The 16135-nt window shown below is 42.4% G+C and overlaps 1 protein-coding gene across 10 annotated transcripts in view; it reads left to right on the top strand.

The window, feature by feature from the left end:
- Utrn (utrophin) overlaps nt 1-16135 on the top strand; it is a 493014-nt gene that overhangs the window by 155240 nt on the left and 321639 nt on the right. For 9 of the 10 annotated variants that reach the window (XM_076926858.1, XM_076926860.1, XM_076926859.1 and 6 more), the window contains 4 exons: nt 3146-3387; nt 4057-4237; nt 5839-5984; nt 7271-7483. In XM_076926858.1, coding sequence (XP_076782973.1) covers nt 3146-3387; nt 4057-4237; nt 5839-5984; nt 7271-7483 — 782 coding nt within the window. The remainder of the gene's footprint in view (nt 1-3145; nt 3388-4056; nt 4238-5838; nt 5985-7270; nt 7484-16135) is intronic. The other variant, XM_076926857.1, reaches the window with a different exon arrangement.

Below are 16135 nucleotides of genomic sequence, written 5' to 3'. Positions count from 1 at the left end.
TGAGGTTTAGTCCATCAGGACTGCAAAGTTCTATATTCCCTCCCTTCATCCCTCTCTTTTTTTCTTAACCCAGTTACCCCCTTCCCCCCAACCTCTCCCCTGAACCTCCATATGTACTAGGGATTGCATTCAAGGCTTTGCACACATAAGTGGTCTGCCCTGTTTTTTCTAAAGTGTCAGGCAACCAGTCCCCCCACCCCTCCCCCACTGCTGGTCTGTTCAGGGCTGCATGCTTTGCTCTCTGGCTGTCACTGCTGCAGTTTCTGTGGCTTCTGTCTTTCTGGTACTTCATCAGCTCACCCACCTGAAAGAGGCCAAAAGAGACCACACCAGAAAAGCCTTTATAGGATTTAATGTTGCAATACCAGGGAGGGCTATATAAGAGTGTGTTTTTCAGCTAGTTCATCAAGCGAGTCAAAAGGGGTATTTGTATCAAATTGCAGCAAACCTCAAAGATAAATAAAGTTTGTGTTTATACCAAGTGTGGTACTGTCCCGTTTGCAGCAATCACTGAGGAAAGCGCTCCTGCTCTGACCTGCATGGAAATGGGTGCAGTGTCATCTAGTGTTTGCCAAGGCTAGCAAAATGTTTGGTTCAAACTCTCATGGTTGGTGTTGCATCTTCAGGAGCTGGCCCCGCGCTACAGCCTTGACTGCCATGTGCTTCTCCTGAGGCACCTGCTGGGCCATTCCAAGTGGCTGAGGCCAACATAAGGGCAGCCTGCTTGGCTATTTTACTGACAGACCTCTTCCTTACAGCAGTAAGGAGACTCCAGGAGCATCATTCGGGAAGTTAGGTCACCCCTTCCCTCACATTTTTATTTATGGGAAAATCAACAACAGAAGGAATGCCTACAGTGGAACTTATTAACACTCATATCAGTTTGAATGGCATTTAATATTTCTTCACATATTATTCAACTCCTGCCCAGGGAGAGGTAGGACCCACTTACCTGCCTTAGTAAGTGTTCGGTGTCTGCTTCTGCCCTTGATCAAAGCTATAAACAATCACGTCGCAATGTGGCAGATGTGTCAGACTAAATCTCTAAACCAGTAGTTTTAAATCTTTAACCTTATTTATTTATTTATTTTTGTATATATGTGTTGTTTTGCAGTTACTGCTTTTGGAATAATTTTTTTTCATGCTTTATTTTTATTTTATGTGCCTAAGCATTTGCCGGCACGTGGATATTTTTACCATGCCAAAGCGCACTTTGTGTGTCAGTTGTTCACGAAATTGTTAAAGAAAAATGGTGCTTTTTTTTTTCCCCCATGAATGGCGGTTCTTGCACATGGACTGTGGTCTGAAGGCCTTGCTTAGGTTTAAAGTTCTCTTGGCAGCTTGCTTGGCGGAAGTGCACTTGAACAGCTGATGTGGGTGGTACCTTTCAACTGTGGCCGTGCTTGTTGCTTGTATCTCTGACTCCTAGGGAATGTAGTGTGACACAGAGTTTGTATTGTTGGTGAAATAGGGGTGGCTTCTTGCTTTCCATGGCATTTTCCTTCCAAGTTGAGTTTCTATGGCTGTGGATGTTGATCATATATGTTTGCAAAGAAGACTCCTTTCAACTGCACTCCTACTTATATCCTGAAGGTGTTGAGTCTCTCTCTTTTTTCAGCATACATGTCTGCCAAATAGAAAGATTTGGTTGCCTTAGTACAACCAATTTAATCTCATCCCCAACTGGCTTACAAAATAAATGTGACTCAGACTATTGTTATTTTACTTGGCGTTGACAGTTGCTGAGGGGTAACCCCTAATCTGCTTTTCTAACTGCTGTCCTGGCTACCTCCCCAGCAGTGTACCCCAGATACCTACTGTTTTTCCTGGACACGTGCTCATGGTCCATATGCTCTCATGGGCCCTTCTCCTTTCTCCCCCTCGTTCTTTCAGTTCTCCCATGCTCAACCAGATAACTTGAAAACCCGCCTACTTCTAATCTTTCCAGGAAGTGGCTATTGCTATTTTTATTTAACCAATAGTTTTAAGTTAAGGAACAAGGTTTACACAAGAATAGCTGATAATTCACTGATAGGCCTAGACCTTCTGGTAAAGAATTTATCATTACTGTACATAGTAACAGATCAAACCTCCATAGGTTGCCATTTTTCCATACCACCTCTCACTCATTTAAAAAAAAAAAAAAAAAACTTAATGATATTTTATAGCACTGCAAAGGATGTGGAAAGACCTATTGTTATAGATAATTTTTTTTTATCATTTCTAAAAAACATTGTGTACCTTTCTAAAATTTGAGAAAAAAAAAATTCAGATTCTCGGTGGCTGGAAAGATTGCCCAGTGGGTCATGGTTTTTGCCACCAAACCTAATGACTTCGATTTTTCCCTGGGATCCTCATGGTGGGAAGAAAGAAGCAATTCCAGCAGTTTGTCTGACCTCCATCCCCTTGGCATGTGGCAGCCTCCCATACAAAATAAGTAAATAAATATAAGAGCTTATAAGATTAACATAATAGCATTTTTTGAGATGTGTCTCCAAAGTAGTTACCATTATGGTTATTTTGGCACTGTTTATGTTTATTTATATGTGTTCAGAGTACTTTGTAGGTTTCTTGATGCTTCATGAACCTGGCACCTGGCTTAATGTTCCTACTTGTACCCATTTGCTTGCAGGCAATCTCTTTTCATCTTTTGCCACCCTAGACTTGAGCCAGCTCTGAGTTTTCCCACGGCAGAAGGCATATATTCTGATGTCAGAGCTCTGCACCAATTCAGGCATTTGAGTTGATTTGCCTGCATCAGATTGTAAGCTAGCGGAATGTTATAGTCTTGAAGATGGAAACATGGCCTACAGAATAGGGACTGGCTGATGCTTTATACATGTAACTTGTGAGATAATCACATCATCCCTGAATTCTTAGCGTTCCTAACTCCCGTTAGGTCAAGGACTTAAAGCGTATCTAGTTATTAGTATATCATTATGATTAAAGCGTATCTAGTTATTAGTATATCATTATGATTTTTTACTTGTGTTAGAAGGGACCTAAGGGGAGGCATAACACTGTATGTGATATTGTCTCATCTTTCACTGTGTTAGATGTCTAGGACCAACTCTAACCAATTTTGGTATTACTAGATGGAGTGTCTGCTTTGATGCACTCAGACTTACTTTTTTTGTTTCTGTAGAAGGCCTTTCGACTGAAGAAATAATCGATGCTCTGGAAAGGGTTTCGTTGGAGTGGAAGATGATATCTCAGCAGCTGGAAGACCTGGGAAGGAAGATCCAGCTGCAGGAAGATATAAATGCTTATTTTAAGCAGCTCGATGCTCTTGAAAAGGCCATCAAGGTGAAGGAAGAGTGGCTGGGGGACATATCCGTTTCTGAATCTTCCCAGCAGCGCTTTCCAAGCTTAAAGGATTCCTGCCAGGTAGGGTGAGAAATGGCTGGACTATAGGACTATAGAGCCTTTCTGGGATGAGTCTCATATATACAGAGGAGATATCATTCAATGTGTGTTGTGAACGGTATATGTGTGTGTGTATGTGTGTGTGTGTGTGTACACATATCGCTACTCATGGAGAACTTTCTGGGCTGACTCTCATATATAAAGAGGAAATGTCATTCAGTGTGTGTGGTGAATGATGCATGTGTGTCTCTCTACTCATGGATGCCAGAAGAGTTCAGAGGAGGACATTAAATGTTCTGCCCTACCATGCTCTGCTTTGTTCCTTTGAGATATGGTCTCTCACTGAACCTGGAGCCTCGTGTCTAGTAAGTCCCAGCTATCCTCCTATCTCTGCTCTCCTATAATTCCAGGGTTGCAGCATGTGGTAATACCCACATTTTACATGGGTGCTGGGGATCTGGACTCAGGTCTACATGATTGCTTAGCAAGTGCTTTTACCTATTGAGCTGTATCTGTAGCCCAAGCGACTGTATCTGCTAAAAGGCAAAAGGTCCTGCAATCTGAAGACAAAGCAGAGAGTAGGGGAGCATGGATCTTGTATTGTGAGCTTTTGTGTTCATTTTCTTCATAGCTCTTTATGGGGATCCTCATCTTCTAGGGAGTGAAGTGACTGTATTTTCTCTTCCTCAGAGGGAACTGACAGATCTCCTTGGCCTTCACCCCAGAATTGAGACACTGTGTGCAAGCTGTTCAGCCCTGAAGTCTCAGCCCTCTGTCCCAGGTTTTGTCCAGCAGGGTTTTGATGACCTTCAACATCACTACCAGGCTGTGCGGAAGGCTTTAGAGGCATACCACCAGCAACTAGAAAATGGTAAATAGTAAATATTGGCTCTCCACTGCAGTCACCTCTCTCTGTCTCTCTCTGACTGTCTCTCTGTCTCTGTCTCTCTGTTTCTCTTTTCTCTCAGTTTGCCTTAATCTAAAAATTACTCTGAATTGTCTGTGTTTCATCCCGGCTTCATGCTGTCTTTGTCTGCACCCTTGTGGCTTGAAGTCTTATAATACATTGAGACCTGGCCAGGTGGTGGCACACACCTTTAATTCCAACACCTGGGAGGCAGGAGCAGGGGCAGGAGCAGAGGTAGAGGGATGGGCAATCTGAGTTCGAGGCCAGCCTGTTCTATACAGTGAGTTCCAGGAGAGCCAGAGCTACACAGAGAAACCCTATATCAACACCCTCACCCCAAAAAGCAACAAGCCAGGTTGACATACTCTAAAATTGTAAGATATAATGACTTCTGGAAGATTGTTTTCCTTTGGTGGTGATGGGTTGAGCCCCAGTGCCTCATGCTTGCTAGGCCGTGATTTGCACTCTGTCCCTTATGGAGAATTTTATGGGAGAAACAACTTTGCTCCATTCAAACTAAAACCTCACCAGTTTCTGTTTGCTCCCGGTGGTTAAGGGTTTAGCAGCCCCACTCAATGCTTGAAAAGAAATCAGTTTGCTCTCCCAAAATTTGAACAAAATTGAACAAGTTGGGATTGGAGAAACTGGAATAAAGCTGGATGGGGTAGCTGGATTTGGAGAGCTTGTGTCTCGCTTTAGGTATGTCTAAATTTTCAGCTGCTGCCCTGGATCGTTATGTGCAGTGTGCACTCTGTGCGGTGACTGTGACCTCCATCGCTTTAGCTTCTGCACATTATGTACCGTCATCAGGAAGGTGTGCATGCTAGAGAAGGGCATCATGGTACTCTTCTTCCTACTGTGCATTGGACTTCATGCTTTCCGCTCACGGAAATCTGTTAACTTACAGCGTGACGTAAAAACCAGAGAAGATGCCGTTCCCGGCTAACCCGTACAAGCCGAGCTTTCCGTTTCCAGAAGGATCAGGAGTAGGCAGCTGAACTTATGCTGCTAATAGGTTTCACCTCTTGGTGCTTCACATTCAACTCACTTCCTCTCCTGTACAGATGCTGATTGTTTCGGATTTGTACAGAGGCACAGAGGGATACACTGTGCTAGCTGGCTGTTGGCAATCACCTCTGTTCCTTACCGTCTTAGGGTTCCCATATAGTTTGTATACACTCATGGGATTTCAGGAAGCCTGGTGGAGGGGTCTTCACTTCATTTTTATTCTTTGGATAGCATTTGGGGAAGGGAAGGTTGGGTGACACAAAAGGAACGTTGTCCTTCAAGCTTCATAGAGACATTTTATCATGATCAAATGAAGAAAAATGTTAGTGAGTTAGTAGTTCAAATACCTGCCTCTGGAGGAATGAAGCCGCCCTCTGTCTGTCTGTCTGTAATGCCAGAGGGATTGTCTTGTTAACCAATGGAGAGCCTTTTCAGTTGTAACCAGGGGATGTAATTTATCATCTCTTGGAGTCTACTGATTATATATATACCGAAGACGATAACAGTTGTAAAGTCCTAGTGTTGCTTTCCCTAAGCAAGCGTGTTTGAATTGTCAGAGCTGAAGAGCCAGCCTGAACCTGCGTATTTGGATGCATTGAGCACTCTGAAAAGAATGCTAAGTGAGTCAGAAAAGGCAGCCCAGGCCTCTCTGAGTGCCCTGACCGATCCCACAGCGGTGGAGCAGGCCCTGCAGGAGAGAAAGGTAAGCTGTCTTTGGGAGTGCTGACCATTTCTGAGACTTTGTGTTATGTATTTGAAGTGGTTTTTCAGCAACTAAGAAAACGGCCATTTTTCATTAAGCCTTTCAAGACGGTTAAAACTTTGTTACAAAAATAACAGGTTAAATATATCTCAATTTTATTTTTGCTTTATCATTATTTATTATCAGTACTATTGTGGAGGTAGGTGGGTGCTGAGTCCAGAGGACGACTTTGGGACCTTCGTTTTTTCTTCCACTATGAATTCCAGGGACAGAGTTCATTCAGTCTTCAGTCTTGTGGCCCCCATTTTCTATCTGTGGAGCCAACCTGCAGGCCTAAGATTTATAATTTGAAACTTAATTACCTCAAATAATTTATTTGACGTCCATAAAAGATACATTATTAAGTGTTACTAGGAAACATGTATTTTTTTTATCATTCACATAAAATTCTAAACCTGTTTCTAATCACCTAGGTATATTTCCTAAAATGACGTGAGGTGTATTAAGTGAACTTATTTATCTCCTCTTCTTCCTTCCTTCCTTCCTTCCTTCCTTCCTTCCTTCCTTCCTTCCTTCCTTCCTTTCTTTCTTTCTTTCTTTCTTTCTTTCTTTCTTTCTTTCTTTCTTTCTTTCTTTCTTTCTTTCTTTCTTTGAGGCAGGGTTTTACTCTGTAGTGCAGGCTAGCCTAGAACTGACAGCAGTCCCCCTGCCTCAGCCTCCCGGGTGCTGGGAGCCACTTAAATTGTTGACTAAATCACTCTTCTGCATCCAGCGGCCTGAAGGCTGTACACCAGTGGTTCTCAACCTTCCTAACACTGTGACCCTTTAATACAGTTCCTTGTGTTGTGGTGACCCCCAACCATAACATTATTTTCAATGCTACCTTATAGCTCCAATTTTGGCTACTGGTATAAATCGTAATGTAAATCTTTGATATACAGAGTATCTGATAGGCAGTCCCTGTGAAAGGCTTGCTAGATCCTCAAAGGCATCTCGACTCTAAGACTGAGAAGCACTGCACTGCACTCTAGTATCGGATTAAAAAAAAAAAAGACCATGGCCTCTTGTCCCTTGTCCACTGTGTGTGCTGTTAGGAGATTTTCCATGTACAGAGTACATTATACCACCCCTACTTAACTCATGAAAGGAAAGCTTTGACTTTTTTTTTCTCCTTTTTTCTTTACAATTTTTAAGTAAGCTACCCTCTTCTCCATACACATATTACTACATCAGTGCTGATCCATACATCGTTGTGGATGGTTTTAATCTTTTGGAAACTTTTGCAGGCTCTGGATGAAACCCTTGAGAATCAAAAACCCACGTTACATAAACTTTCAGAAGAAACAAAGACTTTGGAGAAAAATCTGCTTCCTGATGTGGGGAAAATGTATAAACAAGAATTTGATGAAATCCAAGGAGAATGGAAGGAAGTGAAGAGCAAGGTCTCCAGAGATTTACATTTGCTTGAGGAAATCAGCCCCAGACTCAGAGATTTTGAGGTAAATCGAGAGGCCAACAGGAGTTTAGGCTTGTTTCAGGACACACAGTGATGAGCATGCAAGACTGGAGTATCTGCTTTCTGAATACTTTGCTTTCTTCCTTGTTGCACATTTATTATATGCTTAAGTTGTGATTTATAAGTTGCTTATCAGAGATATTGTAATGTGCTGGTAAGCACCTGCGTTTTCTTTGCCTTGTAGAGAAGGCTTCTTGGTCGAGGTGGACAAGACCTTGGTGAGGATGTAGCTTAATAGTGGTTAAGACAGAATTTCGGCAATGGGAGTCTGCATGGCCTATGAACCAGTGTTCAAAGTACAGTGGTGACTAGTTGGAGTGGAAGAAACTAACCTTTTTGGAAGCAGAGAATGGAGTGGGGGACATAGGGGCAGGCTCTCACATGACCTAGGCTCGCCTAAACCATGTTATATAGTCAAGGGTGACCTTGAACTTCTGATCCTTCAGTTTCCTCACGTGCTGAGATTACAGGTGTATGCCACTGTACCTACCTTTTAAACCCATGGCAGGAGGTTATCTTCAGGGTCTTATCATGCTAACAGGCACTCTGCCAAGCAACTTCAAGTGGTCCTACCACAAGTGAAAAGCTTTTCAACCTTCTGCTATACTAACAAAACACACATATTACAGTGGTATGAATGAGAATTATACTTGTCTGTGATTGCAAAATTTTTGATGATGGTCGCACATTGGCTTATCGGTGAGTCTCAACCAGCAGTGTTTTTGTCTTTGTTTTTTCCCGTCACTCTAAGATGTATGTTAGTTTAAAGACATCTTTAGTTGTCACTGTCATGGCATAGGGGTCTGATTGAGTGGTGACACTAGAGGCATAGTAGCCGAGGATGTAGCTCGCAGTTTTATGGCATGCAGGCTGAGCCTCTTAGAGGCAGAACTGTTTAGTCCCACATGTCAGAGTTCAAGGTTGACCAATGCTGTGTGAACTGTTGTTATATTTTCAAATTTAAATCTTATATAGAGTTAGGGGAATTCGTGAGTGATTCCTGAAAAGTTTATTTTAGGGTGGGTTAAATGTATGTGTTTTAGTTGTTTTCCTGATGCTGTGATAAAATATACCGACCAAAGCATCTTGGGGAGGGAAACATTTATACTTCATGATGACAGCCCAGTATTTGTATTTATCTTTTAATTGTGTAACTTCATACATGTAACATGTATGACTTTAATGCTAAAGGCAACCCTTGCTCACTTGTTTCAAAGGAATTGCTTGTTAATTCACTACTCAGAATTCATGTGGGAAAACTTGGAAGTTTCTTTAGAAAGTTACAAGATAATTGAAGTAAACATTCACTCCCAGGATAACCTTTTTCTTTTTCCAGTGTCCTGATGCATGTTTTAGTTTTTAATCTCCATTCTTTAAAGCAGTGAGCCCAGCAGGAGTTAGAGTCACTGGCAATTTATGGAGTTTCTTAGGGATAAGGTAGTAGAATTGTTTGCTTAACTTAATTAAATTAATTAGTTTATTATTTGAGACAGGGCTTCATTATGTAGATGAACTTCCCATGTAGAGCAGGCTGGTCTCTAACAGAGATCTGCCTATTTCTGCTTCCAAAGTTCTGGGATTAAAGGTGTGCGGACACCTACCAAGCCTGGTAAAAAATCAGAAATTGCTGATTTTTAAAATGCATTTTTTATTCATATATGTGATACATGAAGACTGCTATTGTGCATATATTGAATATTATAGAAATACTCATTGACAACAGTATTCTTAGTCCCAGTTCTGTTCCTGTCTGCGGGCTCGTATTCACAGTGAATCTTTGCAGGATTTCTGATGTACATACAGTCCCCACATACTAATTCGACTCTTCTCCCCCCCCCCCACCCCTGTATTATAGAATACACTATAGTACATCCTGATGAGGGACATGGTTAGGTTCAAAGGAAATTCCATTTCACCAAATTCCAAAAGGCAGAAGGGACACGTGGCTATCTGTGGTGCCTGTTAGCATGCCAAAGCACAGGCAGGCTCCCTCAGCGTCAGAAGTTTCAGCTACACATTTCAAAGTCTATGCTTGCATCCCAGCGTTTCCTATTTCCTTACTTTTTTTTTACCATAAACTTACTTTTAACTCAGAAGCTTTCCTTCCCTCAGCTACACATTCCATTTATTTATTTATATTAATTATTTTATTTATTTACATTCCAAATGTTTCCCCCCCCCACCACAGAGTTCTTCACCCCATCCCCCTTCCCCTTGGTCTCTAAGAGGGTACCTCTCACCCCCTGCATGCCCCTTCCCTGGGGCATCAAGTCTCTATAGGATTAGGTGCATCCTCTGCCACTGAGGCGAGACAAGGCAGTCCTCTGTTCCATTTGTGCTGCTGGCCTGCACCAGCCTGTGTGCGTGTGCTCTTTGGTTGGTGGCTCAGTCTCTGGGAGCTCCTTGGGGTCCAGGTTAGTTGACACTGTTGGTCTTCCTTTGGGGTTGCCATCCCCTCACATTCTCTTTATAACCTAGCCATTTCTGCTATGCTTGTTCTTTTGCCCGCTCTGTCTTCCTCTCTGTCATCCGTGTCCTGTGTTGCCTACCCTGCCCCCACCCCCTGGTGCTCCTGTTTCTCTCATGACCATGTCTAGTCTGTTAGCCATGGTTAGCCAACTACTGTCTCTCTCTGCTCTGGAATATTCCAGATGCCTCTGGCTGTTCTCTCTCTCATGTTGTATACACAACATTCCCTTTTGGTCTGGTGCTGAAATCTGGGAGGCGCACAATCGGACCCTTTTCCAAACCACACTGTGGATTTGGCTCTGTCAAGATATGGATCGTCTATGTCTGCTGGCTTCTGCCTCCCACCATATTCAACTCTGAAGTCCAGATCTCTGCACCTGCTTCCCTCCCAGCATGACCTCTGCTCATTCCTGGAGCTTATCAGAATCTTCCCTCTGGCAGAGTTCCTGTTTGTGAACCTTTCCCCTTTGCTAATCTCCCCTTCCTCCGACTCAGAGTAATTCTGTTCTGACTTGCTGCAAATGGCCTCAGTCCAACTCAGTTAATGACCAAAGATGGCACATCAGATTTCCAAATTCTCACAGATTGTAACAACTTCTCTCACTTCACAAACAAACGATCCCCAAATCTCTTATCTCTAAACTTTGTCTGATCTATATAAGCCTTCCTTTAACCGTACCACAGAGTGGTCACGTTATTAGTTTATGCAGATATTTTAATAGCTAACAGTGCAGAGCTTAGAAAGTGTATCCTGCTGCTCAGAATGAAGCCTTTCAGGAGGAAATAGCACCTTTAGAAGCTGAATTAATTTTGGTGGTGTTCTTACCTTATCGTCCTGCCTCCAGCCCTGTGATATCCGTAAGAAGAGTCCCTATTTTGTGTCTGTGGTGGTAGTTGTCTCTTATTTTCTTGGCATTTGTTGACATTTCCCTTGTCTTTACAGCTAATTCCTTTCTACAGCCTAAGGTTAGACCATTACGCTCTGTCATAGTGCTAGGCACAAACACGGGCTTAAAATCTGTTCTGTACTGTGCTTTTCCAATCCATTAACTCCCTTCCTGGCAGCAAGACATTTGAAAAACATGAAATAGGCAATTTTTTCCTTATTGATTTTACTGATACGATTCTTTTATGAATCATGAGGACAAAATAAAATCCAATGAGGCTCCTTTTTCTCTGCTCCTTTTCTCTCTCACCCCTGGTAGTAACGTCTCTGGTTATTATTGCACTGTGATATATTTTATATTATTTCCTTTTCCTTACTCAAGATCCTACATGAATCCTGGAACGTTACCAGTGCATCTCCAAGTGCACACTAAACCCAGCTTTGCCTTTTGGAAATTCATCTTTCCACTGATACAAGGGACAGCCTGGTTATCATCATCAGAGTAAAATGTTCACATTTTATCACACAGTCCCTGCCCTTCCTGTTCTAGCTTGTCCATTGTCCCCACTGTGAGTGGCATCAGGCTGGGAGAGAATCATGTATCCCAAAGGACTACCTTGGAGTATTGCCTTCCTGTGGACACGCCATACACTTACTTGTTGTTATATCAAGTTCCCCTGGCTGATTTTTTTTTTAAATGTGTACAATAGTTCGTTCTTTCTTTCTTTCTCCCTCTCTCTCTCTCTTTCTTTCCTCCCTCCTTCCCTCCCTTCTTTCCTTCCTTCCTTTCTCTCTCCCTCCCTCTTCTTTTCTCTTTCTTTCTTTTTCTTTCTTTCTTTCTTTCTTTCCTTTTCTCTTTGCTTCCTTCTCTTTCTTTCTTTCTTTCTTTCTTTCTTTCCTCTTTTTTTTTTTTTTTTTGGTTTATGAGTGCTCCAATCCCATTACATATGGCTGTGAGCACCATGTGGTTGCTGGGAGAGTACCCAGTGCCCTTAACCACTGAGCCATCCCTTCAGTCTCCAAACCCCCGGCCCCGGCTGATTCTATTACAGACATCATGACCAGTATCAGTATCAGTCTTGCTCTGCACCAAAGCACAGCCTGAACCTTGCTCACCCTTTGTTGTTCTGGGTGCTCCCAGCTACAACTCTGTGGAGTTTTCTCTTGCTTTTAGAACTCTGTGTTTCTTCTTCCCTCCCAGGGTGTGAGCTCTTTGAAGACTGAACTGTGTGGGGTGCCCAGCAAGTAAGAGGATGTGAATGGCTGTGGTCTGAATGAGTCACTCCGTAGGTGTGTCAGATGCCCTGCCCCTTCTCTAGTGAGCACAGCTGTCTCCTCCATTCTCTGCCTTCAGTTGCTCAAAGTCAAGGACACTCGCCAAACCAGTGTTTCATTGAACCTACATTTTTCTCTGTGACCTTGCCCCAGGGTGTTGCCTGCTCAAGAAGATTTCTGGAGGGATGGTCAATGTTTTCAAAAATTTTCACCATTCCAAAGGAGAATCTTTGATATTTTAACTTTCTCTAAATAACCACATTATTAGCAATTTCATCTTCACTTGAATATTTATGAATAAAAAATGAGAATGAGAAATGATTACTGTCTTAGACTAGGACCAATTAATTTTTTTGGCAGATATTTTTTATTAGAAACTATTGACAATGTGTGGTGTGTCGAGAGAGAGAGAGAGAGAGAGAGAGAGAGAGAGAGAGAGAGAGAAATTCACACTCTGTGGTGTGTCAGAGAGATGGATAGATAGATAGATAGAGAGAGAGAGAAATACACACTCAGAGAGAGACAGACACACAGAGACACAGACATAGACAGAAAGACAGAGAATATGTGTGTGCTTATGAGAATATGTGTGGAGGCCAGAGGCCAGATGATCTTTTTTGGACTGTATTTTAAAACAAGGTCTCTTCCAGTGTTGGCATTCAGTCTAGGTTCTGCTCCATGGTTAACTGGCAATAGCCTGACTCACTATAAAAGGAGCTGCGCCCCCCCCCCCCCCCCCCCCGCCTTCTCGCTCTAGCTTTGTCCTCTCCCTCCTGCTCCAGTCTCTTCCCCTCCCCCACTCCATATCCTCATGGCTGGCCTCTACTTCTCTACCCCATCACCCCCTCTTTCTTTCTTTCTCTGTGTCTACTCACTCAACTCCCCTCTTCACCCTGGTTCCTCAGGGTGAAGGGATGCCTCAGCATGGGCCCTCAGATGCACCCCTTCCTCCACACCTGACTGCACATCCACCAAACATAATCCTTCTCTCCTTAAATTTTTGTAAAATATAATATAATATATTAAACTATTCTGACTGGCCAGTGAACCCCAGGAGTCTCCCTGTTTCCCAGGAAGGTTTCCTTTTGCCAGCGTTTGTCACATGTCTTGCTTTTATGTGGGTTCTGCAGATCAATCTCATGTCCCCATGCTTGCCAGGAAAGCAGTTTAGTGACTGAGCCACCTAGGAACTTAAAACAAGTTTATTTAGAAGAGAAGTTCCTCAAAGAACTGGGCATGCGTACAAGTGTGTGTATTCCTGTATTTGTTCAGGAGGTTGGACAGAGGCAAAGAAGCCATTGTTTGTTATTGTAGTTTGTAAGCTCCTAGGCACTTCAGCGGTGTGCTTTTTAAAGGACTAGAGAGACTGTATTGCTCTTGTGAACTCGTTCATGTTCTTTGGGACTTAGCTGAGGAACCAGTGTGAGAGCCAGAGTTATAGTATACATTTTAATTACTGTACCTAAGAGGCCTATGAAATAAAAATGCTAACCTGTAAGCCCTTTGTCCAAGGACAGATACTTCCTGAAATGCTGGAGGCTGATGTTTATATAAGATAGCAAGACACAAGTTCTTACTTCCCTTAACAAATTTGTTTGACCTAAATGTACCAGATGTGTTTGGTCACATGTAGGCAAGGCAGGAGAGACCCTGGCAGGAAGTACATGAGGATGTATGCTTACCCCTGATTGGACCTGGTGGGAAATATGTAGCCTTATAGGATTGCTTTAAAAGTCTCAGCGAAATTTGATTCCATTTTCTTGGAACCCTGGAATGAGCCTGACCAGAGTCCATCATCCTGGCCAGTATTTCTTTAAAACTTGCTTCGAATTTGGTTCAAAACTGTTCTAGTGGTCTTAATCTTGCACAGTGCATCAACACTGACTTCAGATGAGCTGGCTTGTAGTATTGCCAGGCAGTTTCTGCTACAGGAACATGAGAAGATTTTCCTTCCAAGGGAAAATAGCTACTCTGGGGAGTGTGAAAGAGGAGGGTGGAGCTGAGTCTCTGTGCTCTCCTGCAGGCTGGTGGCAGCTTGTCTTCATTTAGTGACTACACAGTGTGGCTGCAGGGTGGGGTACCTAGTAAATCTGCTCCTGCAAGGCAGTTTTAAAGCTTGGACTGGCTCCTGTTTTCTTGACTTTTCTTCTGCTGAGCTCTTTGACTCTGCCCGTCAGCTACACCACAACTGAGCTCTTTCACATGGCCATTTTCCAGGTACTTTAAAAACAGTTATAGCACTGAACAAGTGTTAATGCTGACAGCAATAAAAAAAAAAAAAAAGTACCTGGTTTTTAGCAAACACATCCTTGCTCTAGCATTCCTGGGCATCTCTTAGACAGGATCTAAGTTCTAGAATTTGGAAGCAGCAGCTCTCTAATGAGGTCCGTGTTGTTAATAATGAGTCAGATGATTTTGTGGATGTTAAGCGGATGTTGCATGCATCCATGTGGCGATCTCTGTCCCAACACTGTCTGTGATTTTCCAGAACAATTAAACACAGTTGTTGCTCTGGTTTTACAGGTGAGCAACTGAGGCGCCAAGAGCAGAATTAGTTTTGTACAGCCACGTTGTTAGCGGCTAAGCTCAGCATCACACCATCATGGGGCACACGGATTACATGTCAGATTTTCTGTAGTGAAAAGCAGGCTGCCTTTCTGTTGCTTTGTCTCTGGTAGGATGATTATTTCTGCGTGGCTTGTGCACGTCTGCTATATTCTTCTTTTTTTGTTATCAGTGGAACTGAGAGCAAGCAGGAACAGGTGTTCCTGGGCTTATTGTCCTCACTTGGGTCTAGGGGTGTCTGAGAAAGTGAGGAAGAGGTGACTGATCCCCTAAAACTTCCTCTCATTTCACAGTGATGAGTTAAAACTGTCTACTTTAGTCAGAGATGACTGTGACTGTTAGCCCCCGGGTGTGAGGCCCCTGTATGTGTTAATGAAAAATCTCAGCTGTGAAACTGTTTTCCTCTTTCAAAATTAGCTTTAATGGGTTTCCTAGTAACATAGAAATACTATGTTCTTTAGAGTTCAGAATCGAGGTTAACAATGCAATGAGGCAAACAGGCAATTCTAAAAGGCATGCTTTATGAAACCTGTTTTTGTTTTTAGTGATTTATTTTTAAATCTTATGTGCCTATCTGAGTACTTGTACAAGTATACTTGTATGGTGTGCATGCAGTACCTATGGAGGCCAGTAGAGGGCAGTGGATCTTCTGGAGCTGGAATTAAAGACAGTTGTGAGTTGCCTTGAGGGTGCTGAGAACAGAGCCCTGGTTCTCTGAAAGAGCAGTGAGTGTTCTTACCTTCTGGGCTATCCTTCCAGACCCACTTTTATTTTTATTAGTATTTATTAATTATAAACAATGAGTGTCATTATGACACGAAAAATCCTAACACTCAAAAGCAAGAAAACTAATCGAAACCAACCAACTAACCAACCAGACCCAAACCACGTACCCAATAGAAAATTGTGTTTCTCTGTCCAATTTCCAAGTAGAGGGAGTTAGGGAGAGAGGCTGGTAGGAGAATGGAAAGGTTAGAAATTTTAATTATTCTGTTGACTTGTTGTTGTGCTATTTTTTAAACTGCTAATGTCAGCTTAATAAAACAAAATTTATAATGATCAAGTTCTATAGTTATACTAGCCATCTGTTAAGCAATGTTTGGTAGGGGAAGCTTATTTTGGGGGTAATTACTGAGAATACTGGGGTTTTAGTGAGTCTTAATGTTGTGACTGACATATTTAAGAACACACAAGTTTAACTCAAAAGAAGCCTGGGACAACTTCACAATAAGGAAAAAAATCCAAAATGGTTTTAGGTGGTATTTTATAGGTGTAACCTATTTTATAGGTGTAACTTGCCATAGCTGTATGGCCAGTTCTGTCTTTACGATTCATTCCAGCTTCATAAGAATAATAACAGTTAGTTTTGTTTGGTATATTATAAGAATATTAAATAATTTTTTGTTATCTCCAGAGCACACGGATCGGAACGGTTTGTGC

The sequence above is a fragment of the Arvicanthis niloticus genome, chromosome 28 (assembly GCF_011762505.2).
Source record: "Arvicanthis niloticus isolate mArvNil1 chromosome 28, mArvNil1.pat.X, whole genome shotgun sequence".
Lineage (NCBI taxonomy): Eukaryota > Metazoa > Chordata > Mammalia > Rodentia > Muridae > Arvicanthis > Arvicanthis niloticus.
Note: the sequence above shows the minus strand (reverse complement) of the source record. Positions and strands in the feature narration are given on the sequence as shown.